The sequence below is a fragment of the Pinus tabuliformis genome, chromosome J, assembly GCF_031772625.1.
Source record: "Pinus tabuliformis cultivar Carrire ecotype Pingquan chromosome J, CPIR1, whole genome shotgun sequence".
Lineage (NCBI taxonomy): Eukaryota > Viridiplantae > Streptophyta > Pinopsida > Pinales > Pinaceae > Pinus > Pinus tabuliformis.
The window spans coordinates 1,573,357,453-1,573,383,586 of record NC_142295.1 but is presented as its reverse complement, the minus strand read 5'-3'; the positions used below and the strand labels follow the sequence as shown (position 1 = coordinate 1,573,383,586).

The window sequence follows — 26,134 nt, the reverse complement described above, 5'->3', positions numbered from 1 at the left end:
AGTCAATGAAAAATTAGAAAGGAAAAGTGACTTTGGAAATAAATGACTAAGTGGGTCTTTATTAAAGTGGGGTGAATTAAAAAATAGAAAGTGAGATTTAAATGAGCATTTAATCTCAGCCATTGATCTAAATCTATTTCAGCCATTGGATTTAGAGATCACCCAAAAGTCACTTGGATCACCCAAAAGTCACTTGGAGTTATATTAAAGGAGGAAAAGGAGGAAAAGGTCATTCATTCTTTCATGAGCAGATTGGGAGAAGGAGAGCAAGAGAGCAAGAGAGATTTCTGAGCAGGGAGGAGAAGGAGACAGCAGCTTGGCACACATTCCAAGGCAGCAGTTGAGCAGATTTGTACAACTGATTCAGCACATAGTGAAAGACAGATTTTTGCACAAAAATCGAGGAGCAGTTTGCTGATTTTTCTGCACACAAAACGGAGGTCGTACAACATTTATTGCTGTCCTGTTTGCTGTAATTTCCAGATTGCTGTGAGGCACGGGAAAGGAGATAAGTTGTAAATTTGTTTGCTGATTTTTTTCTGAATAATTCTCACTGTAAAAAGGCAATTTTCATAAATAAAGAAGAACTCTCAAACTGGTTTTCCCCAAGAGTTGTAGGGGGTTTTTCCAGGGTCAAGTTGACCAAAAATATCAGTGTTTTAATGGCTGTTTTTGATTGCTGATTTTTAATTCTGCAATTTCCAGCATTCTGAAAAATTTCCAGAATTTGTGTTTTCAGCAATATTTATTTTTTCAGTCTATTAAATGTATGGTTATGGGAATAGACATTTAACTACATTGGAGAAATAAGGAGAAACTGAAAACCGGGGTGGGAAAAAAGAAATTTCTACATGGTATCGGAGCTTGAGTGCTGAAGGGCAGTTTGGGATAGCAAAAGGAAAAATTACAGTTGCTGATTTTTCACTCAGAAAATTCCAGCAAGCTGATTTTTTCATAAACAACAGTTTTATCTTTACTACAACAGTGCTATTTTTTCAGTTTTAGGACAGCAGAATGTCATTGGGATTGAGGGTGGAGGATAGGTTGGATGGGCATACAAATTACAGTGTTTGGAAGGAGAGAATGCAGAGTATCTTTGAGGAGGCAGAAGTCTGGGATATCATGGTGCATACCGCACAGAACCCTGTTGTTGTGCCCACTGATGTTACTCAGTTGGCTGAGTATAAAAAGAAGAACAATAAGGGTAAGAGGCTGATTCTAGACGGAATCAAAGACCATTGCATTCCTCATGTGAGAGGAAAGAGCAATGCCCATGAGATGTGGACAACATTGTCCAATCTCTACCAGAGTACCAATGAGAACCGGAAGATGGTCCTGAAGGAGAAGCTGAAGAACATTAAGATGGGGAATGATAGTGCAGCTGGATATCTCACAAAGATTACCAATGTGAGAGATGAGTTGGCAGCGATTGGAGAGGCCATTCCACCCACTGAGTTGGTGCGGATTGCAGTGAATGGCCTCCCCCGTTCATGGTTGAACTTTGCTGATGGGGTTTGTGCACGTGAGACCCTTCCCACATGGGAGAGGTTTTGGGATGATTGCATTCAGACAGAGATCAGGAAAGGTCAGCTTGGGGCAGCCAAGCCAGTTGAGCAGGATGAGGATGTAGCACTGGTGGCAGGAGGCAAGAAAGGCAAAGGGAAGAAGCAGGCTTCCACAAGCAGTGGTGGGGGCAAAGGCAAAGGTAAAGGTAAACAGGGGAACACACAGAAGGACTATTCCAAGGTGAAGTGTTGGAATTGTCAAAAGATGGGACACTATGCAGTTGTGTGTCCGGAGAAGAAGAAGAAGAAGGGGAAGAACCAGGACGTGGCAGCTTCAGCAGAGATTGAGGACTTTGCTGGTCGTTTTGACCGAGAGTTTGCGTTCACTACGTGTGAGTCCTCTAGTGCAGGATCACCTGCCACACAGGTTCAGAGGGAGCATGCTTTTCCCTCGATTAGCGGAGCATCTTCAGGTATCTGGTATGTGGACAATGGGGCTTCACGTCATATGACAGGAGTCCGTGAGTACTTCTCAGAGCTTTCAGAGAGTGGCACTGATATTGAGGTAGTACTCGGTGATGACAGAGTTGTTAGAGCAGTCGGGGTGGGGACAGTGACATTTCAGAGGGAGTCCAAACCTCCCTTGAAGGTGTCAGAGGTTCTTTATGTGCCAGGGATGAGGAAGAACCTCATATCCGTCTCAACTTTGGAGGACAGAGGATATGAGGTACTGTTCAGGGGAGGACAGGTGTTGATGTATCCCAGGGGCACTCCAGCTGATTCAGCTAGAGTGGTAGGTGTACGCCATGCAAAGGTGTACAAGTTTGCATTTCAGCCCCTTTTGGCAATGAGCAGTAGTACCGACAACAGAGCTAGTAGTTCTGAGCTGTGTGAGATTTGGCATCGCAGGATGGGACATATGTATCATGGAGCCTTGAGGACATTGCGGGAGATCACTACAGGTGTGCCAGATTTCAGTACTGATCACTTTGATACTTGCAGAGGTTGTGCGATGGGCAAGTTTGCCAAATCCCCTTTTCCCAGCAGTGACAGCAGAGCGACGGGGATACTTGATTTGATTCATTCCGATGTGAGCGGTCGGATGTCTCATGTTTCCTTGAGTGGATATGAGTACTATGTTTTATTCATTGATGATCACTCCAGGAGGACCTGGATTTATTTTTTGAAGACCAAGAGTGAGGTCTTCAAGCGGTTTCAGGAGTTCAGAGCTCTTGTGGAGACTCAAACAGGTCGAAAGATCAAGTCCTTAAGATCGGACAATGGAGGAGAGTACACCCTTGGAGAGTTTGTTGACTATTGTGCGGAGGCAGGCATTAGGAGGGAGTTCACTGTTCCTTACAACCCCCAGCAGAACAGGGTTGCAGAGAGGAAGAACAGATCCATCATAGGGGCTGCCAAAGCCATGTTACATGATCAGGGGTTGCCATTGTTCTTGTGGGCAGAGGCCTGCAACACAGCTGTTTACTTGCAGAACAGGAGTCCGCATCGTGCCTTGGGGCACATGACTCCGGAGGAGGCTTTCTCTGGGAAGAAGCATGATATTGGTCATCTTCATATCTTTGGATGCATTACATACTCCTATATACCCAAGGAGAAGAGGACCAAACTAGAGCCCACCGCAGAGAAGAGTATCTTTGTGGGCTACAGTGAGACCTCAAAGGCCTTTCGGATTTACATTCCTGCACAGAGGAGAGTTGTTGTCAGACGGGATGTGAAGTTCGAGGAGGACAGGGCCTTTAGGAGGTCACGGGAGTTAGAGTATCTGGATCAGCCAGACCCTTAGCAGCAGTTGAGTCAGTCGCAGGGATCCAGTGGGCAGGGATCAGGAGGATCCGGAGGTACATCTATGGGGATGTCAGGTTCGTCAGTGAGCAATGGCTCACCGAGCCAGAGGGGTGGTGCTCCGAGCAGCATGCAGAGCAATTCACTAGGGAGTCCACTGATGGACAGTTCACACGGTACCGCAACTTCTACAGGTTCAGGTGCAGGCAGGAGGACAGCAGACAGACAGTCAGGAGTTCAGGCTACTGATGATGATGAGGAGGAGTTTCATTCTCCGGTGGGAGAAGTGCGCTCAGGGAAGAGGAAGCCCAAGTGGCTTCAGGACACCTTGAGAGATGCCACATCTGTTGCTGAGCTGAAGAGACCGGTCAGAGAGAGTAGACCACCTGAGAGGTTTTGTAGTTATATGGCGATGGTTACCAGCATCCTTGACTCTGAGCCTTCTAGCTATGAGGAGGCAGCTAGCCAGCAGGTCTGGAGAGAGGCCATGCAGGAGGAGTATTCTTCTATCATGAAGAATGATGTTTGGGAGGTGGTGCCGAGGCCTGAGGGAAAATCCGTGGTTACTTCCAGATGGCTTTACAAGGTAAAGCATGTTGCAGATGGCAGCATTGAGAAATTCAAAGCAAGGTTTGTGGCTAGAGGGTTCTCCCAGGTAGAGGGAGTTGATTATGAGGAGACCTTCGCTCCCCTGGCTCGATATACTTCGATCCGCTCCATTATATCGATAGCAGCAGAGATGGGTTGGAAGATCCACCAGATGGATGTGAAAACCGCATTTCTCAATGGCTTCATACAGGAGGAGGTGTACATTGAGCAGCCACAGGGTTTTGAGGTGCATGGGAAGGAGTCCCATGTGTGCAGATTGAAGAAGGCCCTTTATGGCCTGAAGCAAGCTCCTAGAGCTTGGTACTCCAGGATAGATGCATACTTGCAGGGGATGAGTTTCACAAAGAGTGAGGCAGATCCGAACCTTTACTTTATTGTGATTGGTGAGGAGCCTCTCATTCTGGTGCTGTATGTGGATGACTTGGTCATTACAGGTGCAGAGAGACTCATAGAGCACTGCAAGAGAGATCTTGCAGCGGAGTTTGAGATGAAGGACATCGGCTTGATGCATTACTTTTTGGGTTTAGAGGTGTGGCAGGAGGAGGGGCATTTCTTCCTGGGGCAGGGGAAGTATATTGTGGACATCCTTAGCAGATTCCACATGGAGGATTGTAGACCCATGTCGACACCGATGATCACCAATTGGAAGAAGCTTCATGCTTCGGATTCCGAGTTGGTGGATTCCACATTGTACAGGCAGCTGATTGGTTCCTTGATGTATTTGGTCAACACTAGACGAGATATCTGTTTTGCAGTCAACACGATGAGTCAGTTTATGTGTGAGCCTAGGAAGCTTCACTGGGTGGCTGCAAAACACATTCTGCGGTACTTGCAGGGGACAGTGGATTATGGTCTGGACTACAGGCAGGGAGATGGAGTGAGATTGGCAGGGTACACTGATTCTGATTGGGCAGGTTGTGCTTCTGATAGGAAGAGCACTTCAGGGTGTTGTTTTGGGTTGGGTTCAGCAGTAGTGTCATGGTTCAGCCGGAAGCAGCAGTCAGTAGCACTGAGTTCAGCGGAAGCAGAGTATATGGCAGCCAGTCTAGCTAGTTGTGAGGCTATCTGGCTTCGCAAGATGTTGTTTGGCTTATTTGGTCAGCCGTTGAGACCTTCAGTGATTTACTGTGATAATCAGAGTTGCATTAAACTCACGGAGAATCCAGTATTTCATGACAGGTCAAAGCATATCGGGATCAGATATCATTTCATCAGAGACTATGTTCAGAAGGGAGCTGTGAAGCTTGAGTATATTTCCACTGATGAGCAGGTTGCAGATATCCTTACCAAAGCCTTACCACGGGGCAAGCATGTCTACTTCAGAGACAAGATGGGTGTGGTGAGGAACACCTTCCTCGGTAAGAGGGAGTGTTGAAATTTGGTACCGGAGGATAGGTGGTTCCCTTAGGATTTGATCTTTGGCCTAGGGAAAAGTGTCCAAAAGAATTTAATTTTTCTCCTAAAGTGACTATAATTTTATAAAGTTAAATCTAATTTAAAAGTGACTTTAAGTGATAAAGTTATTAAGTCTAATTTTAAAGTGACTTTTATAAAGTCAATGAAAAATTAGAAAGGAAAAGTGACTTTGGAAATAAATGACTAAGTGGGTCTTTATTAAAGTGGGGTGAGTTAAAAAATAGAAAGTGAGATTTAAATGAGCATTTAATCTCAGTCATTGATCTTAATCTATTTCAGCCATTGGATTTAGAGATCACCCAAAAGTCACTTGGATCACCCAAAAGTCACTTGAAGTTATATTAAAGGAGGAAAAGGAGGAAAAGGTCATTCATTCTTTCATGAGCAGATTGGGAGAAGGAGAGCAAGAGAGCAAGAGAGATTTCTGAGCAGGGAGGAGGAGACAGCAGCTTGGCACACATTCCAAGGCAGCAGTTGAGCAGATTTGTACAACTGATTCAGCACATAGTGAAAGGCAGATTTTTGCACAAAAATCGAGGAGCAGTTTGCTGATTTTTCTGCACACAAAACGGAGGCCGTACAACATTTATTGTTGTCCTGTTTGCTGTAATTTCCAGATTGCTGTGAGGCACGGGAAAGGAGATAAGTTGTAAATTTGTTTGCTGATTTTTTTCTGAATAATTCTCACTCTAAAAAGACAATTTTCAGAAATAAAGAAGAGCTCTCAAACTGGTTTTCCCCAAGAGTTGTAGGGGGTTTTTCCAGGGTCAAGTTGACCAAAAATATCAGTGTTTTAATGGCTGTTTTTGGTCGCTGATTTTTAATTCTACAATTTCCAGCATTCTAAAAAATTTCCAGAATTTGTGTTTTCAACAATATTTATTTTTTCAGTCTGTTAAATGTATGGTTATGGGAATGGGCATTTAACTACATGGGAGAAATAAGGAGAAACTGAAAACCGGGGTGGGAAAAAAGAAATTTCTACAGAGAAAATAGAATTTCATATCATATTCAAAATTCGGCAGACTTAACAGTTTTCAGGAATTAAGGATCAATGGGATTGTGGCATTTCATTAGATTATATCATGTATGAGGGTATGTGATTAGCATTTAATCAAGAGCACCAAGCCCTATATGTACCCTGGTGTTGGTGGTGTTAATTGTTGAACTCCTTTGTCACGCCCTTAGAAAAAAATTACCTTTCAATCAAGTCAAAATCATCGATCAAGCATGTTAAGCTTTTTCTACCATATTTTAAGGCTTGGATTAGGTAGTTTGATCAAAATTGGGCAATCTTGACTAATATCCCTGGACAATAGAGGTAGAGGCAAAGGCTAGACAAGAGGAGAAGAATCTAGATTCTAGATGGTTGATGCATCTAAATGGTTGATGCTCGAATAATTAATCTTTAATATATCTATCTTGATTTATGTACAAATATGCATGCTTCCATATCTTCTACAACTAATTTGGTATTTTGATGTTTTTTTAACATAAATGCAAAAAAATATAAATAAATAAATATATATATATATATATATAATAGACACTTCTGAGACACTTCTCTTTCTAGATTTTTGGGAAATGACGCTTCCGCATCCCTGCTTTGTGCAACATTGCCCCTAACCCTAGACATGTCAAGTCGTTTGTAAACATTCCTTACCCAAGGCTTATCGCATATGATGACTGTTTGAGTTTGGCTCACAAAAGGACTTGGATTCATAGGAATACTAACAGAGGAAGTGTGGGAAACATCTTTCTTTCTTCTTCTATAGACTTTTCCAGGGTCTGAAAGGCTACTGTAAAGTGTTAAGCCTTGGGTAAAGATTGTTTACAAACCATTTGACATGTCCAAAATCAAGGGTTATCCTCACAATATACCTAAAATATATGAGAAATGGTTACCCATGTTTGTTGGTGATGACACAGTTAAGGCTGAAGCCTGAAACACACCTTGAGAATTTTTACAAGGAAGTAGGTGAACACAATGTATCAAATGAAGAAGAGGACGTGGTCATGAAGTTGTTCTCTTTAGACTTAGTTGGAAATGCTAGAACTTAGTTCAATTGTCTCCCTAATAATAGCATTAATGATTGGAAAGCTTTCCATGATGCTTTCATGAAGAAATGGGCAATTAGAAAGGACATTATCTTAATACTCATGCAACTCTATGAGATGAAGAAGGACAATGAAACTATTAAGGAATTGATGATAGGTTTGACAAATTAATAGCAGATTTCCGTGACAACTTGAAACCAAACAATGACATGATCTTGCTCCATTACACCAAATCATTTGAGGGACAACCTGGTTTCATGTTGCGAGATAAGGCCCCAACAACTCTAGGGGCAGCCAAGGAGTATGCTACTAAGATAGAAGAGAACTTGTAATCATCTAAGGTCAAACCATTCAACCCTTCTAGGCCTTCTTCATCCAAAACGAAGCCTAAAAAGAATACTGCGAGTACTATTGAATCAACATCTAAGATGCTACAATTCTCGTCGATGCAATGAAAAAGAATGGAGGCAAATTTTTCAAAACAGAGTAAATCTCTCCAACAGCAAAACCAGGCTATGAAAAATAAAGTCCTTCAGTTGGAAAGGAAAAGCAGATTTCAGCCAAAGGGAAATAATATTTATCTTTCATTTGGAGATTTTATTAGCGAATTCCAAGTGCTAACATTGGAAACCCTATGGGGATCCACCATCTATTCTACAAGTTCTTGCTTATTTCTTTGTTATACATCTTTAGAGCTTGTTTCTAACAATTGTTGGGTTGTTGTTACATGTTATATTTATTATTTCTTTCCAGAGTGAAATCATTCAAGACGTCTTGCTTTTAGTGCATACTCTCTTGAAGTCTCTCCCTTGGATGGTCTCTTATGTGCTTCTAATCTGAAATTTTTGCATTATTTCATCATATAAGAGACTTAGAAGTTGAGGACATCCTTGATTTTGTCCTTTATTTAGCATATGATCAATTGGTAATCAAAGCACATATTGCACCATTGATTTATTATAGTTGGTTTAACTCTTGTGCCTTAAAGGTAGCTTAAAAGTGGCTCTTCTCTCTTTGAAGTTTTATTTGTTGAGAGATAATTATCTAAATTCAAATCTAAAGTGTTCAACATTGTTTATCTTTTAAATTAGATTTCACACACACATCCACTAGCTCCTACCCTCGTTCTCAAGTGGATATATTGGTGATTTATGCTATTGTTTATAACCGATCATCTTTAAAGCATTTTATCACTTATTAAAATCATGTTGCTTTTAATTAGAATGTTCCACAGGGACACACCCCCTACGTTTCCCACACTACTGGGATAGGGAGAAACCAATGGAAACATTTCCGCACATCCCCTTTTTTGGGAAACACAAGGGGCAACGTGTTTCCCTAGAAAGGGGATTTCTAAGTGTCTCCCCTAGAAAGTGGTGCTTCTAAGTGTTCCCCCATAAAAGGGGTGCTTCTAAGCATCCCCCCACAAAAGGGGAACTTATAGATTTCCCCCTAGAAAAGGGGGACTTATGGGTGCCCCCCCTAGAAAATCGGTGCTTCTAGGCATCCCCATAAAATTTGTCTAGTAAGGCATAAAAAATTAAAAAAAAAAAAAAACAAACAAAATAATATATGAAAAAAACCTACCTTGCTTTTACTTTTATTCACCTTTTATTCGCATTCATTCCTTGATGCTCATTTTATTTTCAATGTCCATTGTCCATTGTCAATTGATAATTTTCAATTTTAACTTTTGAGTCTTTATTTTAGATACTAATGACCTCAAGTTGAGTCCTTGACTTGTCAGTCTTTAATATTTTTTACTTTGAGTAATGTCAATTTACTATTTCAAACTCTAGCAACTACTATTTTTCTTAGTATATGCTTTATGAATCAATATATTCCATTTCTAAATCTAAATCTAAATCATGTTTATCACATTTACAAATTTGAATTTAGTACTATATCACTATTTACTATTCGCTTTGCACAATGATGAATTTGCATGGGATGAATTGTTATTGTTGGGATTTTATCATTATTATTTTTATTTTTATATTTTTAACGATGTGGACCTATATGCTAGCGACCTTGAGTCCTCCCATCCACCCTAAATTCCCCTTAAATTTCGGGGGTGCTTCCACATGTCCCCTATATGTGTCTCCCCGCGCTGTGCTCCCCCATCCAAGAAACTTGGTGGAACATTGTTTAATTTTCATACACATATTGTGGTTTCATTAAATTAAATCATAAGCTTATATGGTCATAAATAAGCTTGAAGAGATCTACTTAATCAAATAGGATATTCACCTTGGCTTCTAGGAGCCGACCTAAAGTGAATGGGAAATTGTACTGAGGTGACAATGGGCATTTCCCATTTTGTTTCCCTAGTTAACACATACATTGGGACTTTTCACAAGGGTACTAGTACAAGTAGTAACACGCTCCACTATAAGGTCAACTTTCAGGTATGAAATGACTTTTTTCACACCTTGTTTTTGTTAGCTCTACTATGCAATGCTGATTTTCCAAGGACAGAAGAGATCTGGTCTGTTTGGTGGTGCTCAACAAGGTTTCATATTTGGTCATTTTTCCCTTCTATCTTTCTATCCCGCTTTCTCTCCGCCCTCCATTCCTCTATTTTACTGCTAAACCCTGCAAAATAAGCCCCTTTTGACATTAGCCTCGAGCGCAAACCCCAATCCCGTCATAGAACCACACCCATATGCCCTCGCGCTCATAAACCCATCGCGCCTTTTTCCTGTCGTTGATTAACCCCCGTCGATCTAACGGCCCACATCGCACCTGATAAAGTAACCTGTCTGATTACTCTCCACCGTCAGATCCTTCTCTGCCACGATCCGACGCTTTTCGCTCTTTCCGCGCCCACAACTCAATCGAACGATAGCGCGCGATGAGAGCGGTTTTTCTCTCTCATCCGCTGCTACGTGTCGATCGCTGAATGGAATCGCGCGACTCCCGGCTTTTACCGCTTAGGACCCGAAAGCGGTGCGATGAATACCATTACCGCCCATCCAAACCACCCGCGCCCGTTAAACGACCGCGCAGCTCCTTAGCCCGATGACTGTCCGATTTGTCTGCTGAAGATCTGACGGCCCCAATTCACCCCGCTCCCACCTTGGCCTATAGCCTCCGTCGAGCCATCTCCGCCGTTCGTTTCCTCGATCCGACGATCATCCTTCCTTCTCATCCCGATTGACTATTTGCCCATGCATTCCACGTCCTTGACCACTCTGTTGCCCGAGGAAGGAGATAACCAGTTTGCCAGTACTAGTCACAGTTAGTTCCCAACAACCATATTTAATAGAAGACATGGCCAAAAGGGAAAAGGACGCAGCACGACCCTGTAACTGAATTTATCAGTTATGGACTCCACTAGTACGAGCACTCCAACAGCCAAAAGGGACAGCACAACACCTGAGCAGATCAAATTCATTCACTGAAGCAAGCAAACACACTCAGAGACTCCATCAGGCAGTTAAATGCAGTTGGTGGTCAATTATGACCCCTCCATACCTAAATGGCCAAGTGCCCTTGCAATGTAAATCTATAAATACCCAGAAGCAAGATGTAATCAGGGTTGGCATTTGATGTAAAGTTCAACTTCTAGAGACTGTAGATATTTTGTCACTTGCAGCGTCTCGTCTTCATTTTCAGCTAATACAAGCTTCTTTTGCTGTTAACTGCTCACTTTCCATTTCCCTCTGTTCTAAGTTGTGCCTGATATGCTATGTTCTTGATCTTTAAGGTTTAACACTAGATAACTGTCATCTTATCTCTATGCTAGAATCTTGTATGCATCATTGAATAGGTAGTCCAGGTTTCTTTCTAGCTAATGCAGGAGAGTTGTCATCCTGTCTTTGCATTAGTAGACTATATTTACAGACTTTTTTACTAGTTGCAGCTGGCCATCACATGGTCTTGTGTATCTGCTGGTGTGGTTAGTATTCTCCATATTCACCTAATATCTCAAACTGTGAGCAATTGGTGGTCTAAAGCCTTGTAGTCTGGGGGTGTTCACGCATGTCTGGAGTGAAACAAAGTAGAAGTGATTATCTGGCTTGAACCAAACCATCATTCCTTCCATTAAACCTGCAACAATAGTTGAATTTATATGTTACCAGGCATCTCCAAGCTACAACCTAGGAGAGTTTCTTGGAATCCTAACAGTTTTCACATTGATGATAGTATGACTTGGAACTTAAGCTCCCTTACTATTTTGAAAAGATTTTTCAAACATTTCAAGACTTGCATTGAGTAGGGATCTCATTGATATCATTAATTTATTCCATGGACTAGGTCTCTTGCTAGTTTAGGAGTGGCATGCCTTCCTTGATAGACTACTAGTTATTTGCACATCCATATTTGACAGGGTTCTTGTTATTCATGGAGGGTGCACTTATTGAAGATATCTCTTACTATTTTGGGAGGTGGTTGCAGCCACTTTGCAACACTCCTTAGGGCACACCTCTCTTACTGTTTTTTTATTATTATTTGTGAGATGTCTCTCCTAAGCAGGTCTCTCAACTCTCACATGAAAGGGTTGAAAAAATTATTTGATGACCAATTCCCAAAGCCTTATAATATTATTTTAATATTTGTTTGACTCATCAAAATGATCACTTAGATATAATTATTTTATTTGAGATAGTTGAGCGTTGAACTCTATAATAAGAGGCTCCCATCATTTGTAAGGGTTGTTGAGTGAGCTATAGTAGAACTCTTTCTCTTGGAAGGTATTTTGGGTATATTTTCCTTTGATGTTGTGTAAGGCCAATATTTTGAGTAAATTGTGTTGGATTGGAGCATTTATGATGCATACAAAGGATTGGATCAAGAACATCACGTAAGAAATTCTTCAAGGTGTATAGCTAAGTGTGATCTTTTCTAACCCTTTCTATTTTGTTCAAATACTTTAGGCAATTTCTACTCTTGTTGCTTTCACAAATGGTAGTAACTAGGCTAGAAACCCATGGAATTAAATCACTTAATTTAATTCCTGAAGTGATCATCTTTAATATTTCCTTGCATGAATTATATTCTAATTTCCAGCCAAATAGGAAGCTTTGTGGCATGCTTTAGCCCAACCTTTAGAACCCTTACATCTAGACTAGGTTAGGCCCAGCGACTAAAGTTAAAAGACCCATTAGACCAAGGATTAGCTAGGCAGTAGTCTATCTCCCTCATCCATCTAAATTTAGATTTTTCAAATTACTTTCGTTATAATTAGTTTGTTGAAAATTAATTTCATTTCTGTTTCAAGTCATTTTTAACTTCTATTTATTATCTATTTCAGAAATTTCTTAATTTCTAACCATAGTTTTAGTCTATGAACTTAAATTGTTAATCCTAAACTAGACTAGATCACCCATTAGGCTTGCTGGAAATTTTACTTGGACTTTTGTCTTATGTTTGGTGCATTTCCAACATTTAACTTAGTTCAGAGATTTGATTTTCCAGCTAGCATATATACCAAGGATTCTTGAATTTGGATTATAAGCTAGATCACAACCATCACAACCATCTCTTTGCCTGCTGGAAATTTAAAACTTAAAATTTCTGATTGCTGTTTCATAGATTTCATCTTCCAATTCAGAAATTTATTGTCAACATTGCATTTCCCTAGGACACTTATTTATTGCATCATAATTAGGCAAAATCTCAATTCCAACATTTTGGAAGTTGCGTATTATTTTCTGCAGTAAACTAATTGCTGTTTCCAACAATTGATTTATTGCAGAAAATTCAATTTCCATAATTTTTTGAGGTCTAAAATTTGCATCTTAAGAACATAATTTAGCCTCAATTCATAAGGAAAGCATTCTGAAATTTGCATTTGAAAGTTTCAATGATTAAATTCTGCATATTGCATTCTAATTTGAACACAGATTTATTTGTAGAATTGTATTTGAGCATTGTACTTTCATTTACTTTATTTTACTTGTGCGTTTACTTAACTTCATTGCAATGTCATTAAAGTTTCAGATATCAAGCAAGTCTAGGAACCTATTGCAAGCTACCTAAATAAGACTTGAAACTTTGTTTGGAACCTCCACAAGACTTTCTTTTAAACACCTTAATAAGATTTCCAACACCAAACACATTGATCCAAAAACACTACATTGATACACTTGAACTAATCAGACTTAGGATTTTGTAGAGGCGCCCCCCTTGAGTTGGAGAGGAACCAACCTAAAGAGAGGAAGTGCTATTGTGTTGACAGTGAGTTTACCTCCCTTGTTACACAAACTAACACCTTGTGCTCGGGACTTTTACACATTATGAGTGCTAGATATTGTTGTAACAAGGAGTATTCTTCTTGAGACTGTTTTGTGTTTCATAAGGTGCTAATTTCCCCACTCAAACTTTTCAAGGTGCAGTTCCATGATTGGGATTGCTTGACCTTATGTTCTGAGTTGTTGATTGTCCAATTCATCCTTCCCAACCTAAACTCTAGGTCCTCGATGGTACTGGGTTGTTGTAGTTGCTCATTTGTAGTTCTTCCACTATTGATGCCAAAGATTTAATTTCATTCCATAGTGCCAAATCGCCACCTCCATTGCAAGGTCCAGCAGAATGGTGACCAAACTGTAGGGGGTCAAGATTTTGTTATGCCTTCAAGGTTTCAAGTTCTCCATTCCTTTGATTTTCCTTCTGTTTCCTCCATCATCTAACCTCCAGCTCCAAAAAGTCGAAATGAGGAGTGATGGGTGGGGGGCCTTTACCGAGGCAGAATTAGGGTGTAGTTGGGTTATGAATTTTTTCTCTAATTTTCTCCAGGCCTTGGACCTGCTGGCAGGCTGAAACAGACTTGGCCAACTAACGAATTTCATGTTGACCAGACCTAGTCACGCTGATTCGACAGCCAGCTCAGAATGTTTTTCTCCAAAAACTAGTTTGACTCGGCCAAGTCTGATAACATTGTTCAGATATCATATTTTAACACTCTTTCCCACAATTCAGATTCAACGCATGGGTGCAATACATCCTACAACAGAGACACACAATGCCAATCAGGTCAGAACCAGAGAGATACAAAGACAAGGTGGGCAACAGCAGGGGTTACAGGACAAATTGTCTGATCCAGAGACTTTCACAGTACTTCAGGATTCCTGTTAAAAAATAGTCATTTTCCCAACACTATAAAAGATCCCTGAACCGAATAAACTTAATTGGTAACCCACCACTGTTTTGCAATATAAAGACTCGTAGAAGCCATCACATTGCAATGATTAGTAAAACAGACACCATGGTGATGCCTATAAAAGACAAAATCTGACAGTCTTCAATAGTGATCAGTGATCTAGTATCACCCAGCATATACCTCCCAAAAAATTCCTTTTTCACGACATAGGCATGGTTGGATAGACGCGTTTGAAAAAAAAAATCTGTTATTTGTGCTATTCATTAATCCTGATGTAAAATCTGGTTGCAAGTCTTCATCGCATTATCAACATCATTGGCTGGTAGAGATCTTTATTTCATAGTAGAATACAAAGTCAACAATGAAATGCCCGTAATAATTCATATAATGACAGAATTTTAGGTTTCAATTAAAAAATAAAGGACTCTTTGTTTTATATCTACATCTATATATAGGAAAAGTGACATTAGCGACTGTATTAACTTTTTACAATAACTCATACAACAAGATTGTACAAATGACACCACGGTTCTAATGTTGGCTCTTATTCAGATTCAAAGAAATCAACCACTCTTCAAAACTTGAAAACGGAAGCAAACAAAGTTCTTTATACAAATTAATTACTTCACTTCCTCACTTTTTCACCTTTATAATTCTATACTTGTAACGATTCAACTTATAATCTCCGCTTTTCTTTATCTCAGCATATAATCTCTATTTATTTATGCAATTTGTTTTATTGAAATAGGAGTAGATTATATTCCCTTAAGAATTGTTGATATGATAACTAATTTGCTTTATTCTTTAACCTATAAAAAATTAGACTTTTAATTCGACTGATTGGTTCTAATAAATTTTTATTAAGGTTTTTTAAACGGAAAGTTTCCTCTTCTTGTTCTAATAAGTGTTTCTCGACTTTTTTTTTGTGACGTTAGTCTTTTTCACTTGTGCAAGTAATTTTTCGACGTGGTCCTTGAGACGAGAAATTTCTTCGTCCTTTTCCATTATTTATTTGTAATGCATATCCACAAAATCTTTATGTTCGTGTTCTAAGGCTTTCTTGTTTTGTTGACTTTTGGCTATTTTGCCATTCTCGGTACACTGGATTACATTATTCTGCAGGAGTGATGATGGTGGACGTTCAACTTGGAATAGGGATTCCATTCTCCACAAAATCTTTATGTTCGTGTTCTAAGGCTTTCTTGTTTTGTTGACTTTTGGCTATTTTGCCATTCTCGGTACACTGGATTACATTATTCTGCAGGAATGATGATGGTGGATGTTCAACTTGGAATAGGGATTCCATTCTCTTTCTCTCCTTAGCACGTTGTTGATTAAGTATTGTAATTAAATGTTTTATATCTATTTTTTGTTCATTACTTGGAAGTTCGATATTTTTATTTTATTTTATTTTTTTCCACTTATTTTCGGAGTTGTCTATAATGCGACTTTTTGAAGATTCCGGTGACGGAATCCGGCGAAGAAATTGAGGTCAAATCTTGATTTCTTGCAGTTAAAATGGTTTTTTAACTGCATATTTGGATTCAGCACCCTGAAAAACCCCTGGGACGCTTTCATTGTGCAGAAACTAGCTATCAAACTTGCGATTCCAATAATTCTTGCCGGATTTCGACCGGAAAAATCCGCCGGAAAGGCTTTCAAAAAGTCGCGTTATAGACAACTCCCTTATTTTCTCTCTTTTTTGTATTTATTGTTATTCTTTTTTTCATTTTTTTTTTAAATATATATATATATATATATATATATATATATATATTTTTAATATAACACCCTTTTTCTTTTTCTCTCTTTTTTTAAATTCTACTTCTCTTCTCTTTCTGGTTCACCCTTTTAATAATTTTTTTTCTAACTTAATTAATTAATTTATAGGATCCAAATAATTAATTTAACTAACTTTTATATATATATATATATATATAATCTTTAACTATAAGTCAGTGTTAACCCTGAATAGATTTTTTTAACCAGGGTGAAACTGGCGTACGTTGAGTGGATTCCGGCGGACGGAATGTTGACTGGGGGAGCAGAGTGGGAGCCAAGCCTGGTCGGACCACTATGCTACAGGTGGCTGCGGTCGGTGGGTACCGGATGGATGCAAGGGAAAACGTGGGGGTGTGGAGCCGCAGCAACGGGAATGGTGGCCAAGCGGACAGGAAGATGCAGAAAGGAAGATGCGGTGGGGGACGAGAGACGTAGGCGGCAACAAGGATGCAAATGTAGAATTCACGATGATGACAGAGGGAAAGATCGTCGGCGGCAAGAATTCGATGGCAGAGTATGCAGTGGTGATGACAACCGGTCGTGGGAATTGAATACGGCACGGTCACAGTGGCTTGATGGGAGCAGGTAGGACGCTAGACAAATGACCACTAGAATGACCGCGTTGAGTTGAATCGATAGTGGTGACAGTGTATGCAGCGTCTCTATTTCCGGTTTGTGAGGGTTGTGCCTTCGTCGGCGGTCGATGCAAATGATGGTAGTTGAAGACGGTATTGGCACCAGTGTTGGTCGGTTATCAAATGTCGGGTTCGAAGTTGTGCAGCAGAGCTATGGCTCTTTGGTGGCTGCGATGTGGTCAGAGGGTTATGCCAATGGTCTGTAGTCAACCAGGTATGACCGTTTTTTTTGTTATACTTTATTTTTATATCTATTTGACTTTCTTTATATATATATATATATATATATATTAACTTCTCTATTTTTTTAATGGCCAAAGGCTTAATAGCAAGTTGGAGAAACTCCAAAATTGATAGCCAAACATTAGAATCACTACTGCAACACAGTTGACGACAGATTGATGGCTAAAGGCTGGATCAGAAGAAGCTCTCATACCAAATGAAGTGAACAAAATTCGTTTTTATTAAATACTCCAGAAGACTTGGAATATAAATATCATCATCTTATTCATACTTTATAATATATATTCTTGAATCTCAATGGAGATCTTTATATTCAAGTTTTCTTGGAGTATTTAACCAAAAAAACGAATTTTGTTCACTTCAAAAACACTGTCAACTGGATCATTTGCAGACAAAGCCATTTGTAGGAAGGTGTATTCCAAATGAAACTTCATGGAGAATACATTTTGAAAAAACAAAATCAAAAGAGAAGAAAATCAGATTGCACACTGATTAGTTATACTGAACTTCAATTGAATTTCAGATTCCTTGATAATAGATAATAAAAAAATGCATCGTTGCTAGGTTATTTGCAGGAAAATAAATGATATAGTTCATGAGATTAAAAAAAATCCCTATTTTAGATCCTATAATCACTTCACTCTATCTCATAGTAAGGATACTGAGGTGTTGAAAGTGAGTCTGCATAGCTACTGAGAGAATTTATCAAACAGTCCTCAATTGTTGACACTGGACTGTTGATTTCAGAGAAAGATGAGTGGACGCTGCCCACTACTAACTCTAACTGGAGGAAGCCCTGCAAATCTGAGTTATTTTTAAAATTTTACTCATTGCATGAGAATTTCATTGATGCTATTTTGTCTCCCCTGCAAATCTGAGTTATTTTTAAAATTTTACTCATTGCATGAGAATTTCATTGATGCTATTTTGTCTCCATCTAAAGCCCTTACTCCCATGTCTATCCCATTTACCTTCCATTTTTAAACAGAGAAAGACCCAAAAAAAAGTTTGCACTGGATAATTCTTGATTTCACAATATACAACACTAGAAAAGTAGCGCAGCATTGAATGTGCTAGCAACAACTTTCAAATATACTTTTAACGTAAAATTGATAGATCAGGTTTATGATGACCATGGGTACTCGGATTGTCCCACAATTCCTTGATTGATTTTGATTGTCAATACATACAGAGTTTATTTCATCCTTAAATCCCGAGAGACAACTTTCAGACCAACATGTGATCGTCCTTGGCAGACTTTTTCTTACATTCTTCTATCAAAGAAAAAAGTGCGAGGATTTATAGCAAATCTACAAAGCACTTTCATGAATCATGGCTTCACAAAAGACAGTTTCAGCTTATTTGGTTTCTCAATCCAAGATCTCTGAATGTCTTCATTTCCCACTACAACCCCTTGCCCTATGAAAGAGGAGGACCTGGACGAGTTAGCATTTCAATAAATTCAAGGTAACATCTACAATGGAGTACACACAGAAAAGTTGAAATATAATGGGTAATTTCGATCCATTGATATGATATGAAAATTGAATGCAGAAGATACCCAAATTAAAGACATATTCGCTCATCTAATCAACTTAACAACATACCCATCTATACATATGTCTCTGCAAATATACACTACCAGGATTCTTCTTACAGCCTGAATGATCAAAACCAACAACTAAACCCAAAACATCCAAATCGTTAAAGAGCAGTACAATAGTCAAATTGGATCTTTTAATCTTCCATTGGATCATCATCGACCATCAAAATGGGCTGAACTTAAACTAAGATTGGAATCCATATCAGTGTAGTATGTATTCTATTCTATGAGTGGCATTGGATCATCTTAAGAAATAAATTTAATGAGAAACAACTGGATAGGATCTAAGATGAGCTAAGCTATTATTATCAACGTTAGTAAGGGATCACTTACGCTCGGTGATCATAGGAGCCTTCTCCTCCGTGCTGTGAAAGAGTGGACGAGCATCCCAGCCAACATGTAGATGATAATAATAGCATCAATGACCATACATGGTGACGCCCATATGCCATTCTGCTTCTTCTGCTGCTGTCTCGTCTGTCTACAATCCTAACTCAATTTCAAACCCACAAGCGCACTCGGGTCTCTCTGAGATCTGGCCTGCTAACTAGTTCCCGGGTCACGTCATCCACACAAATGCTCTAGGTCACATGAGATACACACCACATGAAGAGCTTCGCGGGCTCCATGATTATATATACAAACATATGGAATGAAATGTGTTTCAATTTACTCCTTCCTTCTAACTTTTTGTATTCGGAAGGCCTTTCCCTCGATTGACTCGCTCTTCCTTTAAAATCAAGAAACGAAAAGCATGGTCTGTAGTCTGTACGAACAAGTTTAAAATTCGTTCAAGCATCATTGGGTTGCTTATACTATTCTTTATGTTTTATTATGATACAATATATGGTTTTCATTTTTTGGTATCATGGAATGGTCTGTAGTCTGTACGAACAAGTTTAAAATTCGTTCAAGCATCATTGGGTTGCTTATACTATTCTTTATGTTTTATTGTTTTATTATGATACAATATATGGTTTTCATTTTTTGGTATCATGGAAAAAAAATCGGTGAATTGAGGCTTTTGTGATCCAAATCAAGATTGAGAAAAGTTTTTTGGCGTAAATCACATGATAGAATATTTGTCGATGCGTTTCAAACCAACAAGTGTGATTCATCGTGAGGACAAGTTGAAGAATCAGATCATTGCTACAATGTTGAGATTTTCTATTTTAATTAATTTAGGAAAAATCTCATGTATGTGACAATAATAGGATTAGTTGTTATATTAGCTCCAATATTTTTTGAGAAGTTAGTGCATCCTATATTTGTTGTGAGGGAATTTATGATTCAGTTTTATACTCCAGCTATAAAGGAAATGTAAATCCGTTGAGGATAGGGGTGCGTAGAAAAAATAGGGTGAGCTGAGAGTATGTGTGAAGAACTAGAATTGTTGTAATCTCCTTTGAATAATAAGATTGTCGATGCCTCTGTTCTGGTGGACGTAGCCCATATTGGTTGGGTGAACCACGTTAAATCTGTGTGTTATGTTTTTGTGTTTTTTAATGTGTTGTGTATATTTGTTTAGGTTTTATTTCCCTGCGCCTTGTTTGGTCTAACAAGTGGTATCAAAGCGGCACAGCGGAAGCGTGGAGGGCCCATAACCTACAGGTCTCTGGTTGTGGAGCTGGTGCGTGTGACAGAGCTGCTGAAGGTGGAGTTTTTGGCGATTGGCGTGGTTTCGGCAGAGACATTGGCGCAAATTTCTGAAAGTGAACGGGTTGGCGCGTTTTATTTTGGAACAGAAGCGCCAATTGGCACGAATATGAGTTTATTACTCGCGCCAGAGCTCCATTATCCCGATTGGCGCGGAATCGACGGGTTTAAGCGCGCCAATTTTCTGTCACTTAAACGGATTTTGTTCTAGCGCAGATCATCAGCTGTCAAAGGAGCGCCAGGCAGTGGATTGTATTTTAGGCACGGCTTTTCCGCTGTCAAGGAGAGACCGACAATTTTTCTCTCTGGTAAACCTACAGTTTTTTTGTTTTCTTTTCAAATCGTGGTTACACAGTACGATAGAGGCATTTTTTAATTTGGAATTGGAGATTTTGTTTGATACAACATGGCAAAAACTCAAAGTGCTCGTTTTGAGATCGAGAAGTTCAATGGCAAAAATAACTTCGAAATCTGGAAAGTGAAGATGCATGATCTGCTTGTGCAACAAGGCGTGGCGAAGGCACTGTTGGGAAAATCCAAACAACCTTACACCATGACAGATGATGAATGGAATGAATTGGATGGAAGAGCTCTGAGCGGTATTCGACTGTGTTTGGCGGATGATGTTTTGTTTAACATCGTGTCAGAGAAAACTGCTGCTGGTTTGTTGACGAAGCTGGAGAAGCTGTACATGACAAAATCCTTGACCAATAGGATTCTTCTGAAGCGACAATTGTACATTCCGCGCATGAAAGAAGGTACAACTATTGCTGATCATTTAAATGTCTTTAATACTCTCCTGGTGCAATTAGAAAGTACAAAAGTAACATTTGAATCAGAAGATAAAGCTATAACTTTATTGTGCTCGTTGCCCGAGTCATGGGATCATTTTGTTACTTCTATAAGTCTTAGTTCATCAGAAACCATTGAATTTGATGATGTTGTTGGAGCTTTGTTGTCCGAAGAGACAAGGAAGAGGTCAAATTCAGAAACCTCTACATCAGAAGCAATGATGGCTAGAGGTCGTTCTAGAGAAAGACGCTCCGGTAAGCACAACGACTCGCGTTCAAAATCGAAAGGGAAGAAGAGTAAGGTAAAGTGCTGGTTTTGTGGCAAATCGGGACATTTGAAGAAGGACTGTTGGAAGAGACAGCAAGCATCCAAAGAAGACTCTATGACAGAGAAGAAAGAGGCAAACACCACAGATACAGGTTCGGCATCCAAGACAGGTATGAGTGATGAAGTGTTATCAGTTGATTTGTCTAGTCATGATCAACATTGGCTGTTAGATTCTGGTGCATCAAATCACATGTGTATTCATAGGGAATGGTTTAAAACTTATAAACCAATCAATGATGGAGTAGTTTACATGGGAAATGATGTCACATGCAACATTGTGGGAATTGGAACTGTTCAGCTGAAAATGTTTGATGGGACAAATAAAATTTTAACTGATGTAAGACATGTACCTGAATTAAGGAAAAACCTCATTTCATTAGGAGTACTAGACACTAATGGATATAAAACCTCTATTCAAGGTGGAGTAATGAAAGTTTATAAAGGAATTTTACTAGTAATGAAAGCTAAGAAGGTTGGAAATCTTTTTCAGTTAGAAGGAAGAACAAAGTCAGATCATGTTTCTACTGTGTCTGAAAATGACAATAATTCTATTCGTTTATGGCATCAAAGGTTGGGCCATATGAGCGAAAAAGGATTAAAGATTTTATCTGATCGTAGGTTACTTCCTAATCTAAAGTCTGTCAAGTTAGATTTCTGCAAACATTGTCTGTTTGGGAAACAAAGCAAGCAAAAGTTTCAAACAGGAAAACATACTAGTAAAGGAATCCTTGATTATATCCATTCTGATGTTTGGGGTCCGTCTCCTGCAACCTCATATGGAGGTTCGTCATATTTTGTATCTTTTATTGATGATTTCTCTAGGAAAGTGTGGGTCTACATTTTAAAGAAGAAGTTTGATGTGTTTACAGTTTTCAAACAATTTAGAGCATTAGTTGAGAACATCACTAGAAGAACCATTAAATGTTTAAGAACTGACAATGGAAGTGAGTTTACTTCAAAGGAATTTGATAATTATTGCAAGGACGTTGGGATCGAAAGACATAAAACCACTGAATATACTCCTCAGTAAAATGGAGTTGCTGAACGCATGAACATGACTCTTTTAGAGAGAGCAAGAAGTATGCTGAGTAACGCCAATATGCAGAAGGAACTGTGGACAAAAGCGGTTGCTACAACTTGCTATTTGATAAATCGATCACCATCAACTGCAATAGGATGCAAAATTCCTCAAGAGGTATGGAAAGGTCATCCTTGTGATTATTCTAAACTGAAAGTTTTTGGTTGTGATGCATATGCTTTAGTTCCAAAACATCAGTGTTCTAAATTAGATGATAAATAAAAAAGATATATCTTTTTTGGATATGGTGATGGGACTAAGGGATACAGATTGTGGGATCCTACTACTCACAAGATCATCATTAATAGAGATGTTAAATTTAATGAATCCTCACTTGAAAGTTCATATGTAGATGATAAATTGAAACAGGATAATGTATCTAAGCTTCAACACATTTAGTTTGAAACCAGTTCAAACACTGATGATGATTAAGATGAACATGGTTCAGATGTAAGTCATGAACAGGTTTCAGATGGAGATTATGAACAAGTTTCAGATGTAGATCATGAACATGTTTCAGATGCAGATCATGAAGAAATTCCTACAGATAATAATCAGCAAATTGTGGAAGTACTAGAAACATCTTTGAGGAGGTCCACGAGAATTAAACGTCCTCCTAGAAGGTATGATGATTATGTTACTTCAGTTGCTTTAAATGCTAACGATGATGAACCTTTGTGCTATCAGAAAGTTGTAGAAGGTTCTAAAAGTGAAAAGTGGAAAGAAGCTATGAAGGACGAGATGATGGCATTAGACAAGAATGGCACATGGGATCTGGTAGAACTTCCTAAAGGCAGAAAAACTGTGGGATGTAAATGGGTTTACAAATTGAAAAGGGGTGTTGATGATACAGTGGACAGGTACAAAGCAAGGCTGGTCACAAAAGGTTTTTCTCAGAAAGAAGGCATTGATTTTCATGAGATATTTTCACCAGTTGTAAAAATTGTTTCAATTCGGATTTTATTAGCATTAGTTGCCTTACTTGATTTAGAATTACAACAACTAGATGTTAAAATTGCATTTTTACATGGAGATTTAGATGAGGAGATTTACATGGAACAACCGGAAGGGTTTGTTCAAGATCGCAACAAGAAATTTGTCTGCAGGTTCAAGAAGTCATTGTATGGTCTGAAGCAGTCGCCTCGACAATGGTACAAGAAATTTGATTATTTCATGTTGAGTCAAAATTATATAAGAAGTAAATATGATCATTGTGTTTACTTTAAGAAATTAAGTAATGGCATGTTCATTATCTTAGTGTTGTATGTTGATGATATGCTTTTAGCAAGCAAAAGAATAACAAAGATCAACAGGTTAAAGGCTCAGATGGCTAGGACATTTGATATGAAAGATCTAGGAGCAGCAAGACAAATTTCGGGCATGGAGATTTTCAGAGACAGGAGCAATGGTAAGCTGTGGCTATCACAACAGAAGTATATTGAGAAAATACTCTTGAGGTTTGGTATGAACAATGTGAAGCCTACTTCAGTCCCTTTAGCTTCCCATTTTAAGCTTTCTTCGAGTTTATGTCCTAATACAAATGAAGAAAAGGAATATATGTCTCGAATTCCATATGCCAATGTAGTAGGTTGTTTGATGTATGCGATGGTTTGTACTCGACCAGATATTTCACATGCAGTTGGGGTTGTCAGCAGGTATATGGCAAATCCAGGAAAAGAACAATGGTCAGCAGTGAAATGGGTGCTTCAGTATTTGAGAGGCACAAGTGATTATTGTATCACTTATAACAGAAGTAGTGAATTTGTTTGTGGATATGTTGATTCCAAATTTGCAGGTGATTTGGATAAGAGAAGGTCAACTTCAAGGTATGTCTTTACTCTTGCAGGTGGAGCTATTAGCTGGATGTCAAAGCTACAAACTATTGTTGCTTTATCCACTACTGAAGCAGAATACATAGCTGCTTCGCATGCCTGCAAAGAAGCGGTTTGGTTGAAAGGTTTGATTGGTGAGTTTGGTTGGTTGCAGGACAACATCAAGTTATTTTGTGATAGTCAAAGTGCAATTCATTTGGCTAAGAATCCGGCCTATCATAGTAAATCAAAGCATATACCTATAAAGTACCATTTTGTAAGACATGTTATCACTGAAAGGGGAGTCTCTCTTGAAAAAGTGCATACAAAGGAAAACTGTGCAGACATGTTCACGAAACCAGTTTTGTTAGAGAAGCTACGTTGGTGTTTGGCTTCTCATGGCTTGCAGAAAAGATAAAAATAATAAATGAACAGGGCATCAGGTTAATTGTTGTCAAGGTGGAGATTGTTGAGATTTTCTGTTTTAATTAATTTAGGAAAAATCTCATGTATGTGACAACAATAGGATTAGTTGCTATATTAGCTCCAGTGTTTTTTGAGGAGGAGTTAGTGCATCCTATATTTGTTGTGAGGGAATTTATGATTTAGTTTTATACTCCAGCTATAAAGGAAATGTAAATCCGTTGAGGATAGGGGTGTGTAGAGAAAATAGGGCGAGCTGAGAGTATGTGTGAAGAAATAGAATTGTTGTAATCTCCTTTGAATAATAAGATTGCTGATGCCTCTATTCTGGTGGACGTAGCCCAGATTGGTTGGGTGAACCACGTTAAATCTGTGTGTTATGTTTTTGTGTTTTTTAACGTGTTGTGTATGTTTGTTTAGGTTTTATTTCCCTGCGCCTTGTTTGGTCTAACATGCAATTCATAAGAAATTCATACATATAAATATATGAAAATTATTAATAATATCTATATTAGTCTTTTTCAATAAAAAAACTCTTTTATCTTTTAAAAATATTTTATTATTTACATAACCATAATAATGTAATTATGGTTAATCAATAAATTACTCAAGTAATATTTTAAATTAAAAATTAATATATTAATATTTTAAGTTAAGTATTTTATTAAGGGATGGGTGGCTATATTTAACTTATTCAAATTAAATAATTTACTTAATTATATATTATATTAATTTAATTATTAATCTAATAAGGAATTCATGTATATGAATATTATTAATAACAACTATATTAGTCTTTTTAATTAAAACCTACTTTTTATCTTCTAAATTTACATAACCATAAATTATGGTTAATCAATAAATTATTTAAGTAATATTATAAATTATAAATTAATATTTTAAGTTAAGTATTTTATTAACTAATGGGTAGCTACCCATCATAGAATTTATGGAAAGGCCGTCTAAATATGCTAATAACAAGTCTTCTGCTATCTAATTTAACCCTAAAAAGGGAAGGAAAGGATAAAAGAAATCAAGGGAGATATCCTAAGAGGATCAAGGAACTATGGCTCAAGAGAATAACAAGGGGAAGTCCCAGGGATGAGCTATTAAAAGAAGGAGGGGGCAAGTGGAGGAAATGACTAGGAGGCGATGGCCGGTACCCAGCGACTACTGATCTTCCAACTGTCATCTCTATTGAGATTTCTTGGCCTTCTTTCAATCTCGATGGCTTCCCTAAATTTTCGTGGTGGAAGTGCGAGACTCTAGCAAAAAAATCGTATCGTGT

At 38.5% G+C, this 26,134-nt stretch overlaps 1 protein-coding gene across 1 annotated transcript in view; it reads right to left on the bottom strand.

Annotated features, from left to right (window-relative positions):
• Positions 1 to 19,311, bottom strand: part of LOC149233497 (uncharacterized) — a 149,294-nt gene extending 129,983 nt beyond the window's left edge. The window contains exon 1 of the mRNA XM_089376752.1: positions 19,093 to 19,311. Within this exon, the coding sequence (XP_089232878.1) occupies positions 19,093 to 19,211 (119 nt within the window). The 5' untranslated portion in view covers positions 19,212 to 19,311. The remainder of the gene's footprint in view (positions 1 to 19,092) is intronic.
• Positions 19,312 to 26,134: the final 6,823 nt, after the last annotated feature.